Below are 20,031 nucleotides of genomic sequence, written 5' to 3'. Positions count from 1 at the left end.
GCCACCGTCGTCCTCGCCCGTACCGCGCCTGATGAGGAACAACTGGTGGCCGGCAGAGCAGCGTAGGTCGGCGGAGCGGTGCAGCTGGGCCGCTGCTATTGTGCATCGTACCCTCGTCGGGAGGTGCGGTCGGGAGCCGGCGGGAGCAGCGCAGCCCTCTCGCTACCTCCCGCATCTGGGCCAGCTGCCACGCGGTTGGACTCCATCGTCCATACAAAGGTAGCCCCTGTGCTCAATCCACCTAATGGATGCAAAAATAGTTCAGTTCAGTTTGCCTTCATTTTCATTTGATCTTGCACACACAAGTTCGATGGAATGGCTGAAGAGAAAAAATTGCATACTGCAAGAATTGTTCTAGGTGATGGAAGAGGAGACTTATTAGGAAGGAAATGATAAATTATTGATGCAGGTTTGCTCAGCACTTGCCTCATGTGTTTACCTTGATGGGAGAGCAGTATATCCTGCTGCTTGCACCGTCGCCACTGTGCGTCGTGCCCTTGCTGGGAGGCGCAACCAGCAGTTCGCCGCCTCTGTCCCCACCTTCACGGGGCTGCCTCTATCCCCTTCAACTGTACGGGGCTGCCTCTATCCCCTGCAACTCTGTATGGTCAGACGTGATTAGACTAACATGATCCTTTAAGTTGGATCTACTATTTTCATGAATCTATTCTGAGTAATCATGTTGTGCTTACAGATACGCATAGCTATTGCAGTCTGATAGGTAAATTATAATGCGTAAGCAATATTAAGGAAATAGAAAATTATCCCGCCTTCATAATGTGAGAAAATAGATGTTCATTAGTTGGTTAGGTTGGATGCAGGAAGGCAAAGTTTTCAGCCTCATCCTTCTTTTTTCCGTTAATGTTCGTCGGTTTATTTACTATTTATTCATCTATTAATTTGATATATGTTTAGGCCAGGTTTCACTTTTCAGCCAGTTAATCTGGAATTTCATGTCTGCCCCATGAAATTCTTACTTCCATTCTTGACTTTCTTTTTACTTAGGTCTAATCAGGTAATAGGCAATGAATATGAGGTTCAGAGCACGGAAAAGCTAAGGGCCCCATCATGTTTTGAGGTACAAGCATTTGCACTATCACATTCCAGTTACTTGCTTTAATTTGGTTTTTCTATGTGTACCATTTTGTGTCTCAGCCTAAGCTCCTCAACTTAAATGAATTAGTGGCAGTGGAAGCGGCAGGTCTGATGGATCTAGAGTATGATTATGAGCACATGCTTTTTGGCAGCAACCTACTTGATGGTTATCACTGCCCCGGTACAGCAAGGCAAGTTGTGTACATGGTATTGCAGTGGTCAGCAGCGGCTCAGCTCTGCCGTGCACAATCCAATAGCTTCAACTCCTATGAGTTAGTTCTAAGCTCAGTTCATCTACGTAATTTCCTATACATGCTACATATACACTTTTTAACAAAGGATTTAATGTGAGCTAACTGGCCTCTTGTATGGGAGCTTGGCTTTCCTGTTTGTCTCGCCACATCCCCATCAAATTTTCAGTATGTTTGACTCTAAGTGTGTGTAGAAGATAATTAATTTATTAGGTGTGTGTACATTGGATGATGATGTCTAATGGTATTATTCCTAGCATGTGGAAAAACAAAATTATACCCTGGAATTTTGATGAAATAGAAACAATTTTAGCATTGAAGGTATCACCTGGTGTTTATACATGTCTTGAAAATTTCATCAGAATGGCCAGTTATAAATAATTAAGTAGAAAATATTCTGAAGAATTTATAAGACAACTTGATGTGTTTGTAATAAAATCCATATCTTATTTTGAGAAATACTTAAATAGATATTTTTTGGGTTCTTGCTATCTCATTTAAATTGTTAGTTTTATGGAAATGATAGTACGCCTCCATCTTTTGTCCTAATTATCAAAACACATAGACTACTTGGTCATGGACGAGTTCTGAGTTTTTATAGAAATAATTTTGCTTTCCATGCTTAATAGCTTCTTAGGCTTGAGTCCACCAGATCGATTTATTCTTGGTATTTCAGATTGTTTGCAGCTCATTTCTCTAACTCACTATGCACATATTAAATTAAGTGATAAGACACGGCCATTTGGTTCATTTGGCTGTTATAGTGTACTGCTTGATATTTATTTTTAAGTTATGCCATTCCTCTATAGGCATTATAAAAGATTTGTATCTTTTAGTTTCTGCATTGATACTACATAAGTACATACCGACGAGCAATACATGCATGTTCGCATTGGTGCCACATAAGCATACCGATGAGCAATACATGCCTGCGAAAAGACACATCATGACACAATTGTATATTTTAGTTAGTATTACTTTTGTCTTGCTCTGAATCGCATGGTCTTCAGCCAAGTTATCCGGTTTTCACAAGCATGGGTAGTAATATTTACAATTAAATGCAGGTAATAATTATCATTTGGTACCAGTTGTTGATCTCACTGCTGCTACCTCTTAGGCTATTAGCTTCACGAAAATCATCAGGTAATTTGTGCTATTTTTTTTGAACCATCAAGGAAATTCAGGACACAAAAGTTATCGAGTTAACACTGTTACAACATTTAGTTTGTGAAGAAGGCTACCATATTTCTGGCATGGATATGACCCCACATTGTACCAGCAGTCTAAAGTTTCATCTTTCTTTTATTTTCTCGGTTACATAATATTTCCTCCACAATATATATATATATTGGTTTGAACATGGTAATTGTTCCCATATGGCTTAATCATTTAGATTGGTTACCACTTGGCTGGAGAGGTTGAGCTTTTTTGCTTCTATTCATGTTTCTCTCATCCTTAGAAGAATTGGTATTACATATTTTCATATTTTCAGAGTTTGACTTCTAACTGAAGTGGAAATTATATGTGAACATTCAATCAAAAGGATCAGGTATGTTGCTCACTACCTGAGTAATGAAGTAGTACCATCTTAAAACCGAAAATACAAGTATTTGTATGTGCATTAAATAGGAAATTGTCCTTGCAAGAGATGCTTACAAAGGAATCTGGGGGTGATTGGTATACTAACACAAGAAGCATAAAACATTGGCTTGAAAATGTGGTATGTTTTCTCTTATTTTGTTATCTGGTTGGCACAAGTTGAATGCCATCACTAGGGATTTACTTTTTAATAATATATTTTGCGCATGCATTTTTCTTGGTTTGGGCGATGGACGTTCACACAGAAGATGCTAAGATCAAGAATGATGATCTACTACTTGAGTGCTTATTAAAGACCCAAATAATTGCACGACGTCCTGAGTAAATGAATGAGAAGGTGTAACACTTGAACTTCGTCATGGCTTACCACTTCCAGGTGGAGCTTCTCTCATGCCCTCCTCGTGCCCGGCGGGTTTTTTCCTTCTCTAGCGGTACCTACCGGTGGGGCTGCTTTTCTTCCTCTTTGGTTGGGCTTCTCCTGCAGCCACCGCCCCACCAGTGCTCCGGTAATTCACCCAACAGAGCATCTGCCTACAACACAAGTAAGTAAGTTAGCTGGCATTCTACACTGGTTTTACCAAAATTATAAGATTTGTTTTTTGGAAAAAAGAGGCTAAAATAAAGCTTTGCAGAATGAAGATGTACATACAGTTTTGCAGAATCAAAGATAACCAAATATAATGTTTAGCTTCCTCCGTAAGTTCGATGGTCTATTTAATCAAGAAACAATTTCTCTGAATAATTTCTTTAGCTGAACTTATTTCCGGTCATAGTTTAAGCTTTCTTGAATATAATAAGAAGAAATCATCTTTGCAAGCATAGATATTTATTACATAACAACTTATGGACAACTCTTTTGTGTTATGTTACTATCTTCGAACTTGCAAACCAGTATTTACGTTTTCTCACATTTGCTTCCAACGGTGCTCTGTTATATTATCATGAAGTTTGGTTGTTTAGTTCCAAATAAATGATTCACACGCAGAATCTGGATTAAAGAGTTTAATTTTTGCAATATGATAACGTGCATGAATGGCATGTTCAGCTTATAATGAGAAATGTGAATAATCAAAAAATGAGCTAAAATATATACATGTGATTCTTTAGATTGATTCTTCTGTGCTGCTCGTTGCCTGATCATGTTGAAATGATTCTTTCTCGAGGTCTCAACAGGGCAAGGAGAGTGAACAAATCACACACAGAAGAGAGATGAAACTTGGCAGATATGCAAAATTAGCGAGTGAGATAGGTACAAGTGAAGAAAGAATCCTTTCGGTTTTGTTAGAGGTATCAAAACAACGGGTGTACCTGTTGCCATGCATAGTGCCTGGAGAGATCAGTGGTCGCCTTTGTCGAGCAACCACATGACGGACAGGGTTGCGGTTACCGTCCTCAAGAATAGCACGGTGGCGCATCCAGCTCCAATTTTGGAGCATCAATTCCACTAATGGGTATGCATCCACCTTCAACCGAGTGGCGATGGTGAGGCAAGTGCCTTGTGTCTCCACCGATATGTGACCCCTTTCTCCAAGCAACGGCTAGCGGACCAGACTCATGGGCTAGGTTATGTGCGCGGAAGACACGAGCAAAGGCAGAAGGACATGCTGGTGGTGACGAATCGGCGGTGCAGGCCATAAAGAGCATTGTAGTGTTGTCGCCTGCATCGATTGATACTCTAGCTCTTCGGTGTGCTGGGTAAACCATATCTACAAAATGGCAAGATGAACTATTTAGTGAACCTATTTCACAAATATCTTTTACATTTAGATCATACTGTTAAATATGAGTACTTCGTGCCTTTTCAAATTAATATTAAAAAAATGCAGCCATGGGCGTGATGTGCCACTGCGCCTCATGGCTTTTGTTTTCATGGTCCATATCTATCCGTGTTTTTTCTGAATTCTGCGAGATGTCAATCATAAAAGCGAGAATACTAAAATAAAACTAAGAAGGCTATCGGCAGTCTAATAATGTTTTGCAAGAGTGATCTCTCCTGTTGTACAGACAGGAATGCTAACATCTTAGCCATCAAAAAAGATATATGTATCACACATAGGTATGCAACCTTCGTGCATGTTACACTTAAGAAATGAAAAAAAAGGCAATGCATGGCGAACTATGCTTCCCAGAAGACAGACCAACAATAAATAAATGTAATAGGCTCAGGCACTCTGCTATATGGTACCACAGATTAGAAACAATGAACGAAGAAGCAGCACAGAAATAATGAATTAATATCCAACGAGCAGAGACTACTACATATCTAGGCTTCTAATGAATATTCAGCCACGAAGAACTATATGTCGGATCAATCGTAAGGTTAGCAACCTGCTGGAGCATAACAGACGCATTCACAAATTACTCTACTCAGGATTGAGGCTAACTTTGCTAGCTAAGACAAATTATGTATGAGAGGCGCAAGCAAAAATTAAGGTCAGATCGGACCGAGGTAACTTTGCAACAAAGGGCTAGGAGGAGCGCATCTGGTGGCGGGTGAGCATGACATCGCGGGAGAGTGAGTACTGCTCCACTACAGAGCCAAACTCAATTCAGAGCGAACCAAGTAAAAGAAGAGCAGCTAATAACCTGCATGGGAGCACGGTGAACTCGATGCTTTCCTCCAGAGGCGATGTTCGGGCGACAAGAAGAGACATACCATGCTGCAGCGCCGTCGCGCCACTAACCTGATGCCATGATCGGCAACCGGCGCTCTGCCATGGGCTAAGTTTCCCCAGATAAAAACTCCAAGTCTGAGCAAGGCCGACGCATAGCCGCCCTATGGATTCGAATATCTTCCGGATCGTGTCGCAGTACCACCAGCGACTCGCCGGAGTAACTTTGCCCAAGATTGCGCAGGTTTGTTTTTGTCCCCACGACGTGGAAGGGGGCGAGGATGCATCACATAGGAGGGGAATACTCGGTCAAGACGAGGGTAGAGCGGAGGCGCGCACAGCGGCGCCGATTGTAGGCGGAATCAAGAGGAATCGACGACGGCGGTGCTACGGCTCCAGGGATAAAGGCGAGAAAGGGGATCACTAGAAGAGAGTGATGCGTGCATGTGTGTTGTGTTCTTACAGCCTTACAGGTGTCATAGACAAATCCAATACTACCTGTGCACCTAAACTGGTGTGTATGCTAGGATGCGCTCTTATTTGGAAAGTGTTTACAAATTCACCTTTAGAAAGTTTTTTTTGTTGAATATGACGCTTTCAAAGTGCATATTAAAAATTCAACCAGAATTTATTAAATATAATGGAACTCATGGTAAGAAGAAACATGATCAAAACTCCAATTAACTGTAAGCACACATGTGGGTCACAATTTAATTTAAGCAATAATTTATATAGCACAGTCATCTCCCTTATTTGTGAATCCACGATTTGTTTGCATAGGCTCGATCCGAGGATTATTATTATTCTTTTATGATGTTGTTTCCTCCGGTCTTTTAACTTTGACGAGATATTCATATACAATGCCTTCATTTAAGAACCAAATCGATTTTTATAAAAATATCTCAATAGAATAAACACATTGTATTATTACTAACATTTAAAAAATGATTGTATCATCATATATTGTATTGTATGTTGAATGCCAGCTAGATTTCCTCATCTCCCCACCGAAAGTACTTTCCATTGACCAGTTCCCTTTTCTTTGTCGGCCACAGCTCCATCTCACTGCCCTCATAATCTCCTTCCTCCCGTTTCTTAGTTTTGCTCTTTATTGCATCATACCGTGGCGTGTAAATGCTTGAAAAAACGCACACATATTCTGGTAGACTTGCCTTTGGTAGATATGCATGCACAATGTTCCTCCACCAAGGAAGACTTAGGAATTTAAGTTAAGTTTTCTTCTAACTCTGACCAATTAACGACAAATCTAATATTTATTCTTTACAGTGTCGTAGGGTGATTGTACAGCTGGATTGATTATTTCTTAGGTTATCTATATGTTTTGGTGCTTGCTATTTAATATGGTCAAATCAACTCATTGATTGTGTTGAAATTGGTTATAGAAGACAAAATTGTAATAAGCTTCCTAATATAATCTTCTATGTAAAAAGATAATTATGTTCAATATGGTTATTTATTTGATATAGCAAAGCAAAATGCATTTATTTAACTCAACATAGGCTTTTATTTTAAAGACACGTCAAATTTCAATAAGGTATTATAGTTCATAGAAATTACTTTTGTAAAACCTAAAACAAAATAAACATTGACATGGGCTTCACGGGATCGTGCGCCAAGGCGCACTATAAATCTAGTATTGATTGAAAAGGAGCCTCTCAAAGAACCGGATCTACAATTCCGTAAGAATGCCGATGGTAGACATTTTTCTTATGATTATTACTTCAGAAAGTTAGCTAACAATGAGTTTGTTGACCGAAAATGGTTGGTTTACTCAAAAGAGGTGGACAAAGTTTATTGTTTTTGCTGCAAGTTGTTCAAATCAAATCAGACCAAGTACTCTTTGCTAGCATTTGATGGTTTGAGTGATTGGAAGCGTCTTAGTCCGAGACTCAAAGAACATGAGAGAAGCGTCGAGCATTTTACAAACATGAATACATGGAATGAACTAAGGTCGAGATTGAGCAAAAATAAAACGATTGATGCTGATATGCAACGAGAGATTGCAAAGGAAAAGGAGCGTTGGAGACAGGTATTGCAAAGAATAATTTCAGCAGTCAAGTTTCTTGCAAAACGTAATTTGGCATTTCGAGGATCAATTGAGAAGTTGTATCATGATAGTAATGGCAATTTTCTAGGCACTATTGAAATGATTGCTGAATTTGATCCTGTGATGCAAGAACATATTAGGCGCATTCAAAATAATGAAATTCATCATCATTATCTTGGCCACCGTATTCAGAATGAGTTGATCTCCCTCCTCGCCGATGCCGTGAAAAAGGTTATCTTAAAGATCATCAAGGATGCAAAGTACTTCTCTGTTATCTTGGACTGTACCCCGGATGTTAGTCATGAAGAGCAAATGACACTCATTGTGCGTTGTGTCAACCTATCAAGTAACATTCCGAGAGTGGAAGAGTTTTTCCTAGAGTTCTTGAAGGTTGATGACACATCAGGTTTGGGGCTTTTTAATGTACTGCTGGATATACTTGATTCTCTTGATTTGGATGTTGCTAATGTGAGAGGGCAAGGTTATGATAATGGTTCCAACATGAAGGGAAAAAATCAAGGTGTCCAGAATCGTTTGCTTTTAGTTAACCCGAAAGCATTATATATGCCATGTGCATGTCATAGTTTGAATCTCACTCTCTGTGATATGGCAAAATCTTGCGAGCAAGCTATTTCATTCTTCGGTATTATCCAGCGTATATATGTATTGTTTGCACGCTCTACTAAGAGGTGGAAGATTTTGCTTGATAATGTTCCCCAACTAACTGTCAAACCTTTATCTAATACTCGTTGGGAGAGTCGGATAAAAAGTGTGCAGCCTATAAAGTGCCAAACTCCGCAGATAATATCAGCTTTGAAGGAATTGGCGAAGGTTTCTACTGATGATCCGACCGCGAGTAAGTGATGCTCAAGGTTTGGTCAGTGCCCTTGAGAAATTTGAAACATTAGTTGGCATGGTTATTTGGCATGATATTTTATTTGTTGTAAACATGGTGAGCAAAAAGTTACAGGAAAAAATTGTGTGCATTGATGCTACTATCAAACACATTGAAGGGGTAATTTCATTCTTCAAAACCTTCGAGAGATAATGGGTTCGATAAGAGTATTGAGAGTGCGAAAGTCATTGCATCGGGTATGGGCATAGAACCAATATTTCGTATAAAACGTCAAAGTAAAAGGAAGAGGCATTTTGATGAAATCAATGATGATGAGGAAGAACTACAACTATCGGCTATTGAATCCTTCGGAGTTAATTACTTTCTTGTAGTTGTTGATGCTGCAATTGCTTCACTGGAGGATCGGTTTGAGCAGTTGAACGCATTTGCAAAGGTGTTTGGTTTCTTATTCAACTCAAAAAATCTGAAGTCCTTGGATGATAGTAATCGCAAAATAATTGCACTACTTTTGCACAAACTTTTACTCATAATAAGGCGTGTGATGTTGATCTTGATGATTTTGTTTCGAGTTAAAGGTTCTCCAAGTAACATTGCCGGATGATTTGTCGGCGCTTGAGATTCTTCAGTTCGTTACAACTGCTGATTGCTATCCAAATGTGTCGGTTGCATATCGCATCCTCTTGACTATACACTGTGATCGTAGCCTCGAGCTGAAAGAAGTTTCTCTAAGCTGAAGCTACTAAAAAATTGTTTGAGGTCAACTATGTTACAAGATAGATTGAATGGCTTGGCTACATGTTGTATTGAGAAGGATATCTTGGAAAACATTGATCTTGAAACAATTATCAATGATTTTGCATCGAGGAATGCGCGGAGAAGCTTTTTGGAGAAGCATTGAAGTACTCATGGTAATTTGGTCTTTATTTGAGGTAATGAAACTAGTGCAAAATACATTTTATATTTTGCTGCCATTTTATAAATTTTTCACTGTAATATGCGAACAAACTGAGAGTTTATATATATCTAGTTATACTACATATCGTTTTGAAAGGGCCCTTTTTTTGCGTCGCCCAAGGGCACCAAAATACATAGGGCCGGGGCTGCCGTCACGGGTCGGGTATGGTGGAGTTCTTGACCCGCCGGCGGGTATGGAGGCGGGTGGTGGTGACGGGGAGAGGTGGGCGGGGCGGGTATGGAGGTGGCATACCCGCCTCCATACCCGGCGGGTGCCATCCGGAGGCGCGTATGTACGCGGCCGAATGCGATCGACGAGTCCGGCCAACGTGCCACACGTCATCACGTGGTTGCCCATGTGACCTTTGGAAAGCTTCCCTTTTTATAGTGGTACCCAGAATGCTGCCGTTTGAATTTACGACGCAGATTTGCACCGAGACTGCTCGACCCATATTAAATGAAGCCCACGAGGGCACGGCACAAAAACATGGCAGCCGGTTAAGAACATACGGCCCACTATCTAGTGGAGAACTGCAGATCTTCTAGAGGAGTGAAGGCACAGCCATTACTAGGGAAAAGCCTATAGGTGGAGGCAAGTGGTGCCGGCGCACCACCATAGGCATGCGCCGGTGGAACTGGTTGCCGGCGCACCAGAAAATCGCCGCGCCGGCGATGCCTTCCCACTGCCGGCGCACCAGCTGGCACGACGCGCCGGCGCTATTTCCTGGCAACACCTCCCCCTAACTCGGCCAGGCCTACGAAGCATTGCCGGCGCACCAGCCCAGGAGCGCGCCGGCGGTAATTCTCTATAATCCTCATCTTGTTCCATCTTATTCCATCTTATTCCAGACGAGTCACGGTATAAATTTAGGCTGTTGTTTGGTAGTTTGGGTTAAAGTTTTTGGGCCAGCAGAATTGTAAGGCTCAGTGTATTTGCTTTCATACGAGTCCAGCTTTAGCCTCACCATTTTTACCTCTCATCTCCTCACCTATCATAAAACTTCACAGCGCCGTGCACAAGCTTCGACACGTGGGCGATCACGAAGGAAGATACCACCATGGCACCGCCGGTCACACCAGTCAAAACCATCACCACGTCACCGACAACGAAGACGAAGAGCACCATGATACCGTCGGTTACGCCGGTCACAAGCATAAACACGTTGCCGACCACAAAGATGAAGACCACCATGGCACCATCGTTCACGCCGGTCACAAGCATCACCACGTCGCCGACCACGAAGACACATGACACCACCGTTCACGCTCGTCACAAGCATAGCCATGTCGTCGACGACGAAGCTGAATACCACCATGACACCGTTGATCACGCCGGTCACACGCATCATCACGTCGCCGACCAAAAAGACGAACATCACCAAGCCACCTGCACCATGGATTATCACTTCTCACTTCTCACTAGGCATGTAAGTGGTCACGGGCTGTCCACGGCGCCACCAGCCCAGCCCAGTTAATTCCCGTAAGTTAAGGCCCACGGTCAAAGGAAAATTAATGATGGGCAGTGGCGGCGCGTCCGCTACCGCCGACATGCCGCTTCGATTGTAGCGATTCATCGAGGCTTCACCGCTTCAAGGCATTGGCGACGGGCGTCATGGCCGGCGAAAGTCCGCCCCCTCTGCTCACCCCCTCTGCATCGAAGCTCCATGGAGTCGGCGAGTTCTCCATCCGTCAGTTGCCCCTCCCTCCGATCCCCTTCCCCGGCCAAGCCGCCGAGCCCCCTCCTTCCACTCATCTTCCTCGGCCAAGCCGCCGCTCCTCAAGCAAAAGAGTCCCGGTTAGATCCATGGGGAGCAACCGGCGGCCGGCAATGTCTTTGGGAAGCCAGAGATATTCGGCAAAACCTATGGGGAGCTGAGCGGTACGGAGATCTAGCGGAAGATGAGCTCCTGTCTACTACTGTGTGATGACGTTGGCGGGTGTTGGTGGGCACAGCGGACGACGCTTAATTTGAAGGAATTAAACGAACAACTAGCGACCACCCGCACACCTCAAGCGAACAGAGGTGGTGAGGTAGCCGGCACCCACGAGCAAGCCCAAATACATGCTGACTTCTCACACACCATCATCACATCGCTGTCGATGAACATGGCAAGCAAGAAGTTGAGCAAGAGTGCTCCAAACTATACTCACACATACATACACATTCCAATATATTAGCGAGTTATTTATCTATTCGTGTATGTACACCGAAACAAAAACCTGTCAACATGAAAGTCATGCGGAATGGTGAGGTGAACCTACTCCTTAAAGTAAATTTCAAACGGTTGAGCGTGTGCGACGAATTTAGCAAAATTCGCTCTCAACTTCATACACAAAATTGATGATTTACGACCGAAAAAACTCAAAACCGATTATGGAAATTGATTCGCCTCATCGACGCGCATCTTTTTCATGTACAACTTATTTCGATTCGAACTATGTTTGTGTTGATTTGAAGAGATGAACGCGAGTGCACCCAAGCAGCCAAACGGACCGAAAATTGTTGGAGCACCCACTACCAAACGCGCCCTGCGAGATTTGGAGAAATCAGCAGATTTATGCACTCCTCAAGAAAGTGTTAACTTTTAATCTTGGTATGTATCTGCATTTGTCTAGTTCATTTGCATGTAGATAGAAGGTGTGTTCTCGGTAGCAGTTTGTAGCAGTCTGGCAAGGTGTTATGTGCGACGCGTACGAAGCCGACGGAGTTTCAGCGAGACATACATGGTGAGATGCTGACTGTAGGGTGAGCATGGTGCATGAGCGAGTCGATCTATTAGCTAGCTGCATGTGCATGTGTGGCCGGGTCAATTGGAGTCTAGAGAGATTTCAGGAGAAGATTAGGCTAGCTGTTAGTGGTGTGCGTGTGCGTGCATCGTGGAGTTAGGGTGTGTTTGGTAGGTTTGGCCGACCCAGCAATTCTCATCTCAACACAGATTTCTGAGATTTTGGCTGTTTGGTAGGTCGGCTCTCCCATGTGGGCACTGCCCAACTCACCCGGAAAAGGCCTCTCAGCCCTGCCCGGTAGAGAAGCTGAAATCGAGCTTCGCACCTGGGCAGGGCTGACCTCGCCCGAAAAAAACCCCCGCGCCCCGTTGCTGGGCCAAAATCCAACAGGGGTCAGGACTAGACTTGCTCATTCCCCCCCCCTAACCGCTCTCGCTCCAAACTCGCCCCGCTCTTCACGCCGGCCTCTGCGCCGCCTCCTCGACGCCGGACGCCACCGCCTCAACGCCGGACGACGCGGACGGCCGCCCCGCAACCCGCACCTTCACGCCGGAGCTCCCTCGCCTGGGACAGCCACGGTCAGCAGAGATCCTTCGCCACCAGAGCTCCCTCGCCAGAGCACACGCGACCGAAATTTCTTCGCCACAGAGCACACGCGACCAACCACCGGAGCTCCCTCGCCAAGGCTCCACCGAGACGGCCAGCCACGACCAGTGCCGCGGCGGCTAGCCACGGACAGCGCCGCGACGGCCAGCCACGGACAGCCCCGCGACGGCCAGCCACGGACAGCGCCGCGGCCGCCGGCCACGGACGGCGCCGCGGCGGCCAGCCACGGACGGCCGCCGCGATGGCCGGCCACGGCCTCGCGCGCGCCACGGAGCTCGCTCGCCGGAGCATCCTCGCGGGAGTTTCCTCGCCGGGGACCCGATTGCGTTTTTTACAGGGACCCGATTGCTTTTTATTTTGTAAACAGGAATCTGATTGCTTTTTATTTTGTATGCAGGGATCTGATTGCTTTTTATTTTTATGTTCAGGGGTTTTTGTGCAAATCTTAGACCTCCTCAGCATATCTCACCCCATGCAGCCCTCCAAACAAGTGATGCACTCAGCATGTCTCAACCAACACGACCTACCAAACATGTGAAAAAATCTGAGCTTAGCTTAGTTAGGGTCAGCTTGTATGAGTACAAATAGCTATTCTCCCTTGGCCCAGGCTACCAAACACACCCTTAGTGGCCGGTGTGGCACCCGGCCGTGCGTGTGTCAGTGTATATATAGGACACTGTAATCTGCATATTGATGAATGAGAAAGAGAGAAATGTAGTCACGGTGGAAATCAAGGAAGTGTCCAGGCAAAACCTTTGTGTTCTTCTTCCTTGGCTAGTGTGTGTGTGTGCTGTGAGTTCTTGTGTGAGAAATACAAGAGAGACAAGAGAGAGTTCAGAGGAAGAAGAAGTTGGGGCTGCGAGGTGCAGCCCCCCAACAGAAAGTATGTCGCTGAGCCATCGAATCTTCTTCAGCAATCGCCCACCTAGAGCAATGTCGATGACATTTCGAGTACCATAGTCAGCAGACTCTGCACCAAACAACACACAGAAGAATTGCGAAGTTCCAGGACACAGGATGCGAGAAGGGACTTCTCCTCGACCGGATCTAACACTACTTATTCAGAACAAAGCTCGCTAATCCCTACCTCCAACTCACGGCACTCGTCACTATCACTAGCTGGGGAGAAGCACCATCCAGTTCCTAGTGGATCTAAGGGCACTTTGGGCGGCCGCTCTTGGGGGATTTCATGTCCCTGTAGCAGGGGCACTCGTCCTTGCTGGCGAACGGCCCCGACGGCACGCAGCCGGCGCACCTGCCGCAGCACATCTTGCACAGGCCCATGCACCGCCCGGCCACCTTCTGCGAGCACCGCTTCTTGCACTTGCCGTCGCACACGCTGTCAGGAACAGCCGCGGCACCATCTGCAGTAAATCCGCTCGAAGACAGAGCAAGAAAACACAAGAGCTGTTCATCAGCTAGCTAGAAGATTGTAGTGTGAAAGAACAGAGCATGAGTGCCTGGGTAATGGGTCTGCTTAAGTTACCTGCAGCCACGGTGAGATCCTGGTACGAGGCAACGAGGAAGAGGGCCAGGAGAGCTACGGTGACAGGAAGAAGCTTCATCGTATCCCCTTGTTGATGCTTGGCACAGCTCACTTAGCTGAGGCGAAAATGCAACACCACTGCGCACACCGATTGAGTGAAGTGGGCAGAGTGTTTGGAAAGAGTAGCTGGCTTGCGGTTTCAGTGCGGCTGCCAGCTGCCTCCGAGCCCTTTTTTTTGTGTGTGGAGAGTGTGGACGGCCATGAATGCCAATCATACTTGGAGGCATGCGCCTGTGTCCTTCGGAGGAAAGACGGGTGAATTTGTTACTTACGACACGCCATCACATCTATCTTCCTTTTCTTGAACTCGTGCTACAAATTGGAGTACTTTTGGATTTTATTTTAGACATTGATAGATAATTTTTTTTAGAGAATGATAGGTGGTTAAAGGACTAAAGAAATCTTTGAGCATCTCCACTGGCGTTCCTCGGCAACAGCGCCAGACAAGCGCTTTGGGGGCGCCGGGCAGAAACGGCGGCCACTTTGGGAGAGGCTGTCCATACCGGGCGCCCCATAAATAAAGTTTGCAAAAAAACTAAAAACAAAATTTAAATGAAACGGACAAATTTCATTCAAATATTTAGGATTTTTACTATGACTTGAATGAAACTTAACAGAACTAAACATAAATCTACTCGCGAAAGTTGAAGGCGCCCAAGTTGAGGCTGCCGGTGTAGCTTTCCGCCCCATCGCTGTCACCTTCTCCGATGTTGGCGTCCTCATCCTAGAAGGACGACGATAGGTCGTTAGGTTGGACTCGCCGCCGTCTAGCTCGATGATGGCGTTGTTGTCCTGCGCTGAACAGCACTTGCGTATTCCTCGTTCGCCACATGAATGTCGTTGGTGGATTATTCTAACGGCTTGCAAAGCCCCGACGAGCCACTTTGTTGCCGCATCTACACCGTGACACCCTGCGGATCCTCCTTTTTTTTAGGTCCAGAGCGTTGGCACCATTTCCCACGTTTGTTATTCCTAAGCCGGGGGTCAATGTGCCATTATTTTGTGGCTGTCGTTGTGGTGTTGTTTGTGGGATTTTCCATGAACACAACAACAGACGTCCCAATTAATCCTGCCCGAGATGGAGTCACCGAGCCGCCATCTGAATCACAGTCAAGGGCCGAGAAGAGAGACTCATTGTCACCGTCATTACCGGGCTCACCTCTTATATCTAGACCGATGGCGACATTTGTTGTAGATGGGAGTAACGAACGCGGCAACGATGTCAGCTTTGATGGAGGTGTCGTCACTTTCCACCGCGACATGTGTGGTGGCAAAGTCAGCAATGTCATCAATCAGGCCTAGCACGACGACAGACTCCTTGGGGTTAGGGCATGAGCAATGGAAGCAGCTGTCCACGTAGGCTTGGATAAAACTTTTGACATATGCATGTCATGTTATGGTCCCATTAATATGTCTTTCTCTCAAAAGCTGATTTAGTTTTTTTCTTTCTCTCTCACATTTTTACTCAGTTTTCACTTTATGGCTGAAGAGGCTGCCTCCTGATGAAGAGGTTGCCTCCTTATCCGAACCTAATATGGACCACCCGAACCAAGATAAAGCTGCGAAGCAACACCCCTGGGGCTATGCATTGGGCATGCCCTTATAAGCCCCAACGCTTTTGGCAGCACCAGTCAACCTGACGAAGACGTGGATGCGTTCAATCGGGATGTGCGTGACTAGTGTCGGGGTCAAACTAGTTATGACCGTTGCATGAAATGTTCCGTAGCTCCCGGTCATGAACGTGATCTCGTCGTTGACAAGAGGAAGAGATCCCGCCAGGAACTCAACTGTAGATGTCAGCCGACACCCCATGGTGCAAATGTCGTTGTTTTGTTGCGACATATGCTACATGGGTAGCTTAGATGATGTGGATATCCATGGCGACACTGGATCTCCTTAACGAGATTGGCATAGACGATGTACGCAGGTTAGGCACCTCACGGTGGAGGTAAAGATCTTGGAGCGGCGAGAGATTGGGTAGCGGTTGGAGCGGTGATAAGAAGATTTGGGAGCGGCGAGAGATTGGGATGAACAAGAACCGTAGGGACAATCTTAATGTACAACGGCGGTAGGCGAAGCCGCAGCGGGTCATTGGACGCAATAAACGCCGGCGCGGACGGCCACTCGGCCATGCACGACGAGACGCGTCTCTGCATCGCCTGGAAAATCTGGGACGCCATTAACGTCGCTTGACCAAAGGTAGGCGACAGTGTTTTAGGCTTCCGAGCCACTGACGCGCCGGGCCCGCGTCTTTTCGCCTCGCTTTTCGTTGTGCCCGGAGCGTCCCCTATGTAGTAGGAACGGATTTGGATGCCGGACACCGTATCGGGCCGCGCCGAATAAAAAAAAGCTCGCGGCTGGAAACTTTTTTATCCGACGCACCCTAAATCCCTTTGAAAGACGCGGCTAGAGATGCTCTTACAAAGATGTAGACGTTGAAGGAGCTCTATCTAAACCGCCCCGCCTCCCGCCTGGCCACCACCTCCCGCATGGCCTACGCCTCCCGCCTGAGCTCCGCCGCCCTGGTTCTTCGTCTTAATGCACTCGATGAGGCAGGCGATGAAGCACGCCCAGCAGAGGACACGGAAGACTGTGAGGCAGCCCCGGAGGAAGCCCAGGACGTACGGCCTCATGAGCTAGCAACTAGTGGTTGGATCGGAGGCTCGAGGAGTGCACGCAGAAAGTATGGAGAAAAGTCGACGACGACGACTAGACTGGACGGAGAGATAGGCTAGTCCGCCGGTTGGAGGCGCGGCGGTGATCTCCGCCTTGTTCGCTCTACGTCCTCGCGACGGCGTCCGGAATTTCTATCTAGGTTTGGACCTCGGCGAAAGCAGCATATGATTCTGACCTGTGCCGGCGACGGCGTCACCTGCGGGTGTCGTTACCTTGTTGAAGGCGTCCCGATGATGGTCCTCCTATTTGAAATGATGGACTCCATCCCTCCGCCTCAATCTGCGCCTCTTGGAGGCCTCGCTTCGTGTAAGCTTCTCTAGTAGTGTCTTGTGGAGCACTGTGTGATCTCCCGCTGGTGTCTTAGCCCTCCCGCAACGTCCGCCTGGCTGCATTTACACGGTTTGCTGCGGTAGCTGATTTCCTTCCTAGCGTCTTGGGGAGGGGGGGGGGGGCTTTGCTAGGTCGGCGTCTGGTCGTAGCTCTTGTCGGTGTGCCTATCCCAATACCAGGGGATGATGTTGTGTGTTTGGTCTGGACCTAGCCCGAGCTCCATGGGTGGTGGTTCTCGGGTCTGGGTGAAAACTCTGCAGGTCCTTCTCTGCCGACGACGATGACGCATCCTTGCGCCATTCACCTTCTTGGAGGCGCCGTCGCAAGACCCTCCCTCCTTTGGTTCCTCAAGCTTTACTAGGTGGTCGGCCCGTCGTTGAGTTCCCCCTTGAGTTTCAGTCTTGGTGCGGTGGAGGTTTGTTGGCGTGGACTCGGCTGTGATCGCCCCGGTGCAACAGAAGACAAGGCTCCCTCTTCATGGATCATTTGGCGCTTCGGCTTGCTTTTCTGTGTTGTCTTTTGTTGTGGTTTGGGTTGTGCGCTTGGCGCGTGTGTGTTGTAACTCTTGATGTAACTCCTAGCCGGTTATTGGCTTCGTTAATTCAAAGCCGGGCTTACTTCAAGCCTTCCGTCTAAAAAAAAAAGAGGGAGAGGAGAAGTGGAGGAAGAATTGCTCAAGGAGCCGAGCCAGGCACCCCGCACGTCGAAGGAGCCGAGCCAGGCACCCCTGCTGCCTTGCGCCTCCCGAATGAGGATCCAGCGATTCACTGCTTGCTCGCCACTATCTCCACCCCTGCGGGTAATATTGGTCTTTTATTTTTCTGCTATGTTGAGTGCAACATATATACATGTAGAACTTTAGGTCTTATGAAAATCTGTCCGCACTCTACATCGGACAGATTTCATAATAACTTTAAAACGGACGTAGTAGCAAAGATTTCGTTATAGTGAACCATGTTTTGTTGAAAATATAAGCATATCACCATATATGATTTAATCCGAAATAAAAATAGATGTAGCATGATCGTAGAAACAAAAATTAAACTAATTATACATATAAAAAACAGTTGAGGAAGATATCACATCTAAACAAGGTATCACATCACATCTATTTCGAGAACAAAAAGCTTTAATAAGATCTCATAGAGAAAACACATGATCACGTACGTCGTACGGTGCGGCCTGAGGTTGATGTCATCCATGTAAATGTGGGAGTAGAGGTGGTCGACGTTTGGGAAGAAGAAGCCATTGTCGGGGATGTCGTCATCGGTTGACGCGATGTTTCCAGAAGTAACGTCGGAGTGCTTCCTAAAAACCTGATCACCCCTCACCTATACATGTCTACGAGACACAGAGTTCTGGAAGACGTAATGTTGGAATATGGGATGGGTAATGTTGGAATATGGGATGGGGAAGTAGTAAGCGGTGGCCCAAAGTTCTAGAAGCAGGTAGTTGCATATGTTGCGTAGTTGCGGCTAGGGTTCACGCCTCGGATTATATAGTAGGGATTTCTATTTTCGTGCCATCAGGTCCTTAGTTGTACTCAGTTTTCCCAGCTCCTTATTTTTTCCTCAGTTTTCCCCATATCCTTGTCTGAACCCTGCTGAAGGAGCTCGGACGGAAGGAATCCGTTAAGTTGACCGTTCCGTGCTGACGAGTGAGGTCGTGTCGTTTGTGGGGCCGCGTTGTGTGGGGCTGGTAGGAAGGAACCGCGTGGGATAGGACGAGACCGTGTTTGTGGGGCCGTAGCGTGTGGAGCCGTGTGGGTCCGGGACGTGGGCACGAGTGGTTTCTGTCTCTTTCACCCAGATTAGCAGTTTTCAATGTACCTTTTTCCTCTCTCTCTCGCTCGATCTCATTCATATTTGATAGCCCAAATTGATAGCAAATCTAGAGCAGCTTCTCCTTCGGTTTTTTAACGCCATTCATTTCTTTATGCCTTCGTTTTTACCCAATCAGGTAGGAAATCTAGGGCACAAATCCAGAGAAAATATAGGATAAGCTGCATACAACAGCCAACATAACATAGATATATTCACGACAGATCCAACAGTAGTACCGATCGAACCCTACAACATAAGCTACATTTTACATGAATTTAAGCTGCTCTACAGATAGAGCAGTCACATACAGAGAGTGCAGTAGACATGTTCAACGCCTCCAGGTAGCCCTGTGACTCGCTTGGAGGTTGCGCAGGTGAATCCCAAGTGCTTTGTGTTTGGCCATGAACGCATGCACGTTCACGGTCGTTCCAACTCTAGCGCCGCATCTGCCAATGGATTCAGCATGGTTCAGCAGGCAGTTGAAGTCGGTGGCGCGGAGCTTCCTGTTGCAAAAGGGGCACTTGTAAATGCCTCGAGCAAAGGGGCAATCGTAATGGCCGGACTGCAGCCTCATGAGGACGTGACGAGTCTTGGTGTGGAAGGACTCGTCGTCGCTGTCGACGTCGCTGCTCTGCACCTGTCGCGTAGCACCAAAGATCGTGCAAAAAACACGGAGTCAATTGCAACGATGATGGAACAGAGAGTGAACAAAGATCATGCATGATAATATGGGCTCGAAAAAAAGAGGTAGCCTCAGTTACATTGGACACACTTATATCCAGGATTTGAGTGAGTAAACCAAAGATCATGCACAACAAATTTGTACACACCGATTGTTTACTGACCAAACCCTGAATCAATTTGTGCCCAAATATTCATCATCATCGG

General features: G+C 46.2%; 2 protein-coding genes and 1 long non-coding RNA gene across 3 annotated transcripts; 1 reads left to right on the top strand and 2 right to left on the bottom strand.

Annotated features, from left to right (window-relative positions):
• Nucleotides 1–522: 522 nt before the first annotated feature.
• LOC124670530 lies at nt 523–4,641 on the bottom strand. The gene is made up of 3 exons (XR_006992549.1): nt 4,254–4,641; nt 3,313–3,476; nt 523–600 (listed from the first exon to the last, which is right to left on the bottom strand). It is a non-coding gene; the product is annotated as an uncharacterized LOC124670530 (long non-coding RNA).
• A 1,082-nt stretch (nt 4,642–5,723) lies between these two features.
• Nucleotides 5,724–9,215, top strand: LOC124672750. The gene is made up of 5 exons (XM_047208924.1): nt 5,724–5,801; nt 7,407–7,699; nt 7,841–8,106; nt 8,853–8,914; nt 9,057–9,215. Exons 1-5 carry the CDS (start codon nt 5,724–5,726, stop codon nt 9,213–9,215), a joined length of 858 nt encoding a protein of 285 aa, XP_047064880.1.
• A 4,479-nt stretch (nt 9,216–13,694) lies between these two features.
• On the bottom strand, nt 13,695–14,414 carry LOC124669537 (peamaclein-like). Its single transcript, XM_047206140.1, has 2 exons — nt 14,255–14,414; nt 13,695–14,132 (listed from the first exon to the last, which is right to left on the bottom strand). Exons 1-2 carry the CDS (start codon nt 14,331–14,333, stop codon nt 13,921–13,923), a joined length of 291 nt encoding a protein of 96 aa, XP_047062096.1. The 5' UTR covers nt 14,334–14,414; the 3' UTR covers nt 13,695–13,920.
• Between the last annotated feature and the right edge of the window lie 5,617 nt (nt 14,415–20,031).

This window comes from Lolium rigidum, chromosome 7, assembly GCF_022539505.1.
Source record: "Lolium rigidum isolate FL_2022 chromosome 7, APGP_CSIRO_Lrig_0.1, whole genome shotgun sequence".
In the NCBI taxonomy this organism is placed as follows: Eukaryota; Viridiplantae; Streptophyta; class Magnoliopsida; order Poales; family Poaceae; genus Lolium; species Lolium rigidum.
Note: the sequence above shows the minus strand (reverse complement) of the source record. Positions and strands in the feature narration are given on the sequence as shown.

Bases quoted from the DNA above. Each gene is read 5' to 3' on its own strand.
- LOC124672750 (XM_047208924.1), top strand. From the start codon at position 5,724: ATGGATTCGAATATCTTCCGGATCGTGTCGCAGTACCACCAGCGACTC. The intron at 7,700-7,840 runs TGGCAATTTTCT...CTCCCTCCTCGC, and splicing joins AAGTTGTATCATGATAGTAA to CGATGCCGTGAAAAAGGTTA. The intron at 8,107-8,852 runs GTTATGATAATG...ACTTTCTTGTAG, and splicing joins TGCTAATGTGAGAGGGCAAG to TTGTTGATGCTGCAATTGCT.
- LOC124669537 (XM_047206140.1), bottom strand. From the start codon at position 14,333: ATGAAGCTTCTTCCTGTCACCGTAGCTCTCCTGGCCCTCTTCCTCGTT. The intron at 14,133-14,254 runs GTAACTTAAGCA...GATTTACTGCAG, and splicing joins GGATCTCACCGTGGCTGCAG to ATGGTGCCGCGGCTGTTCCT.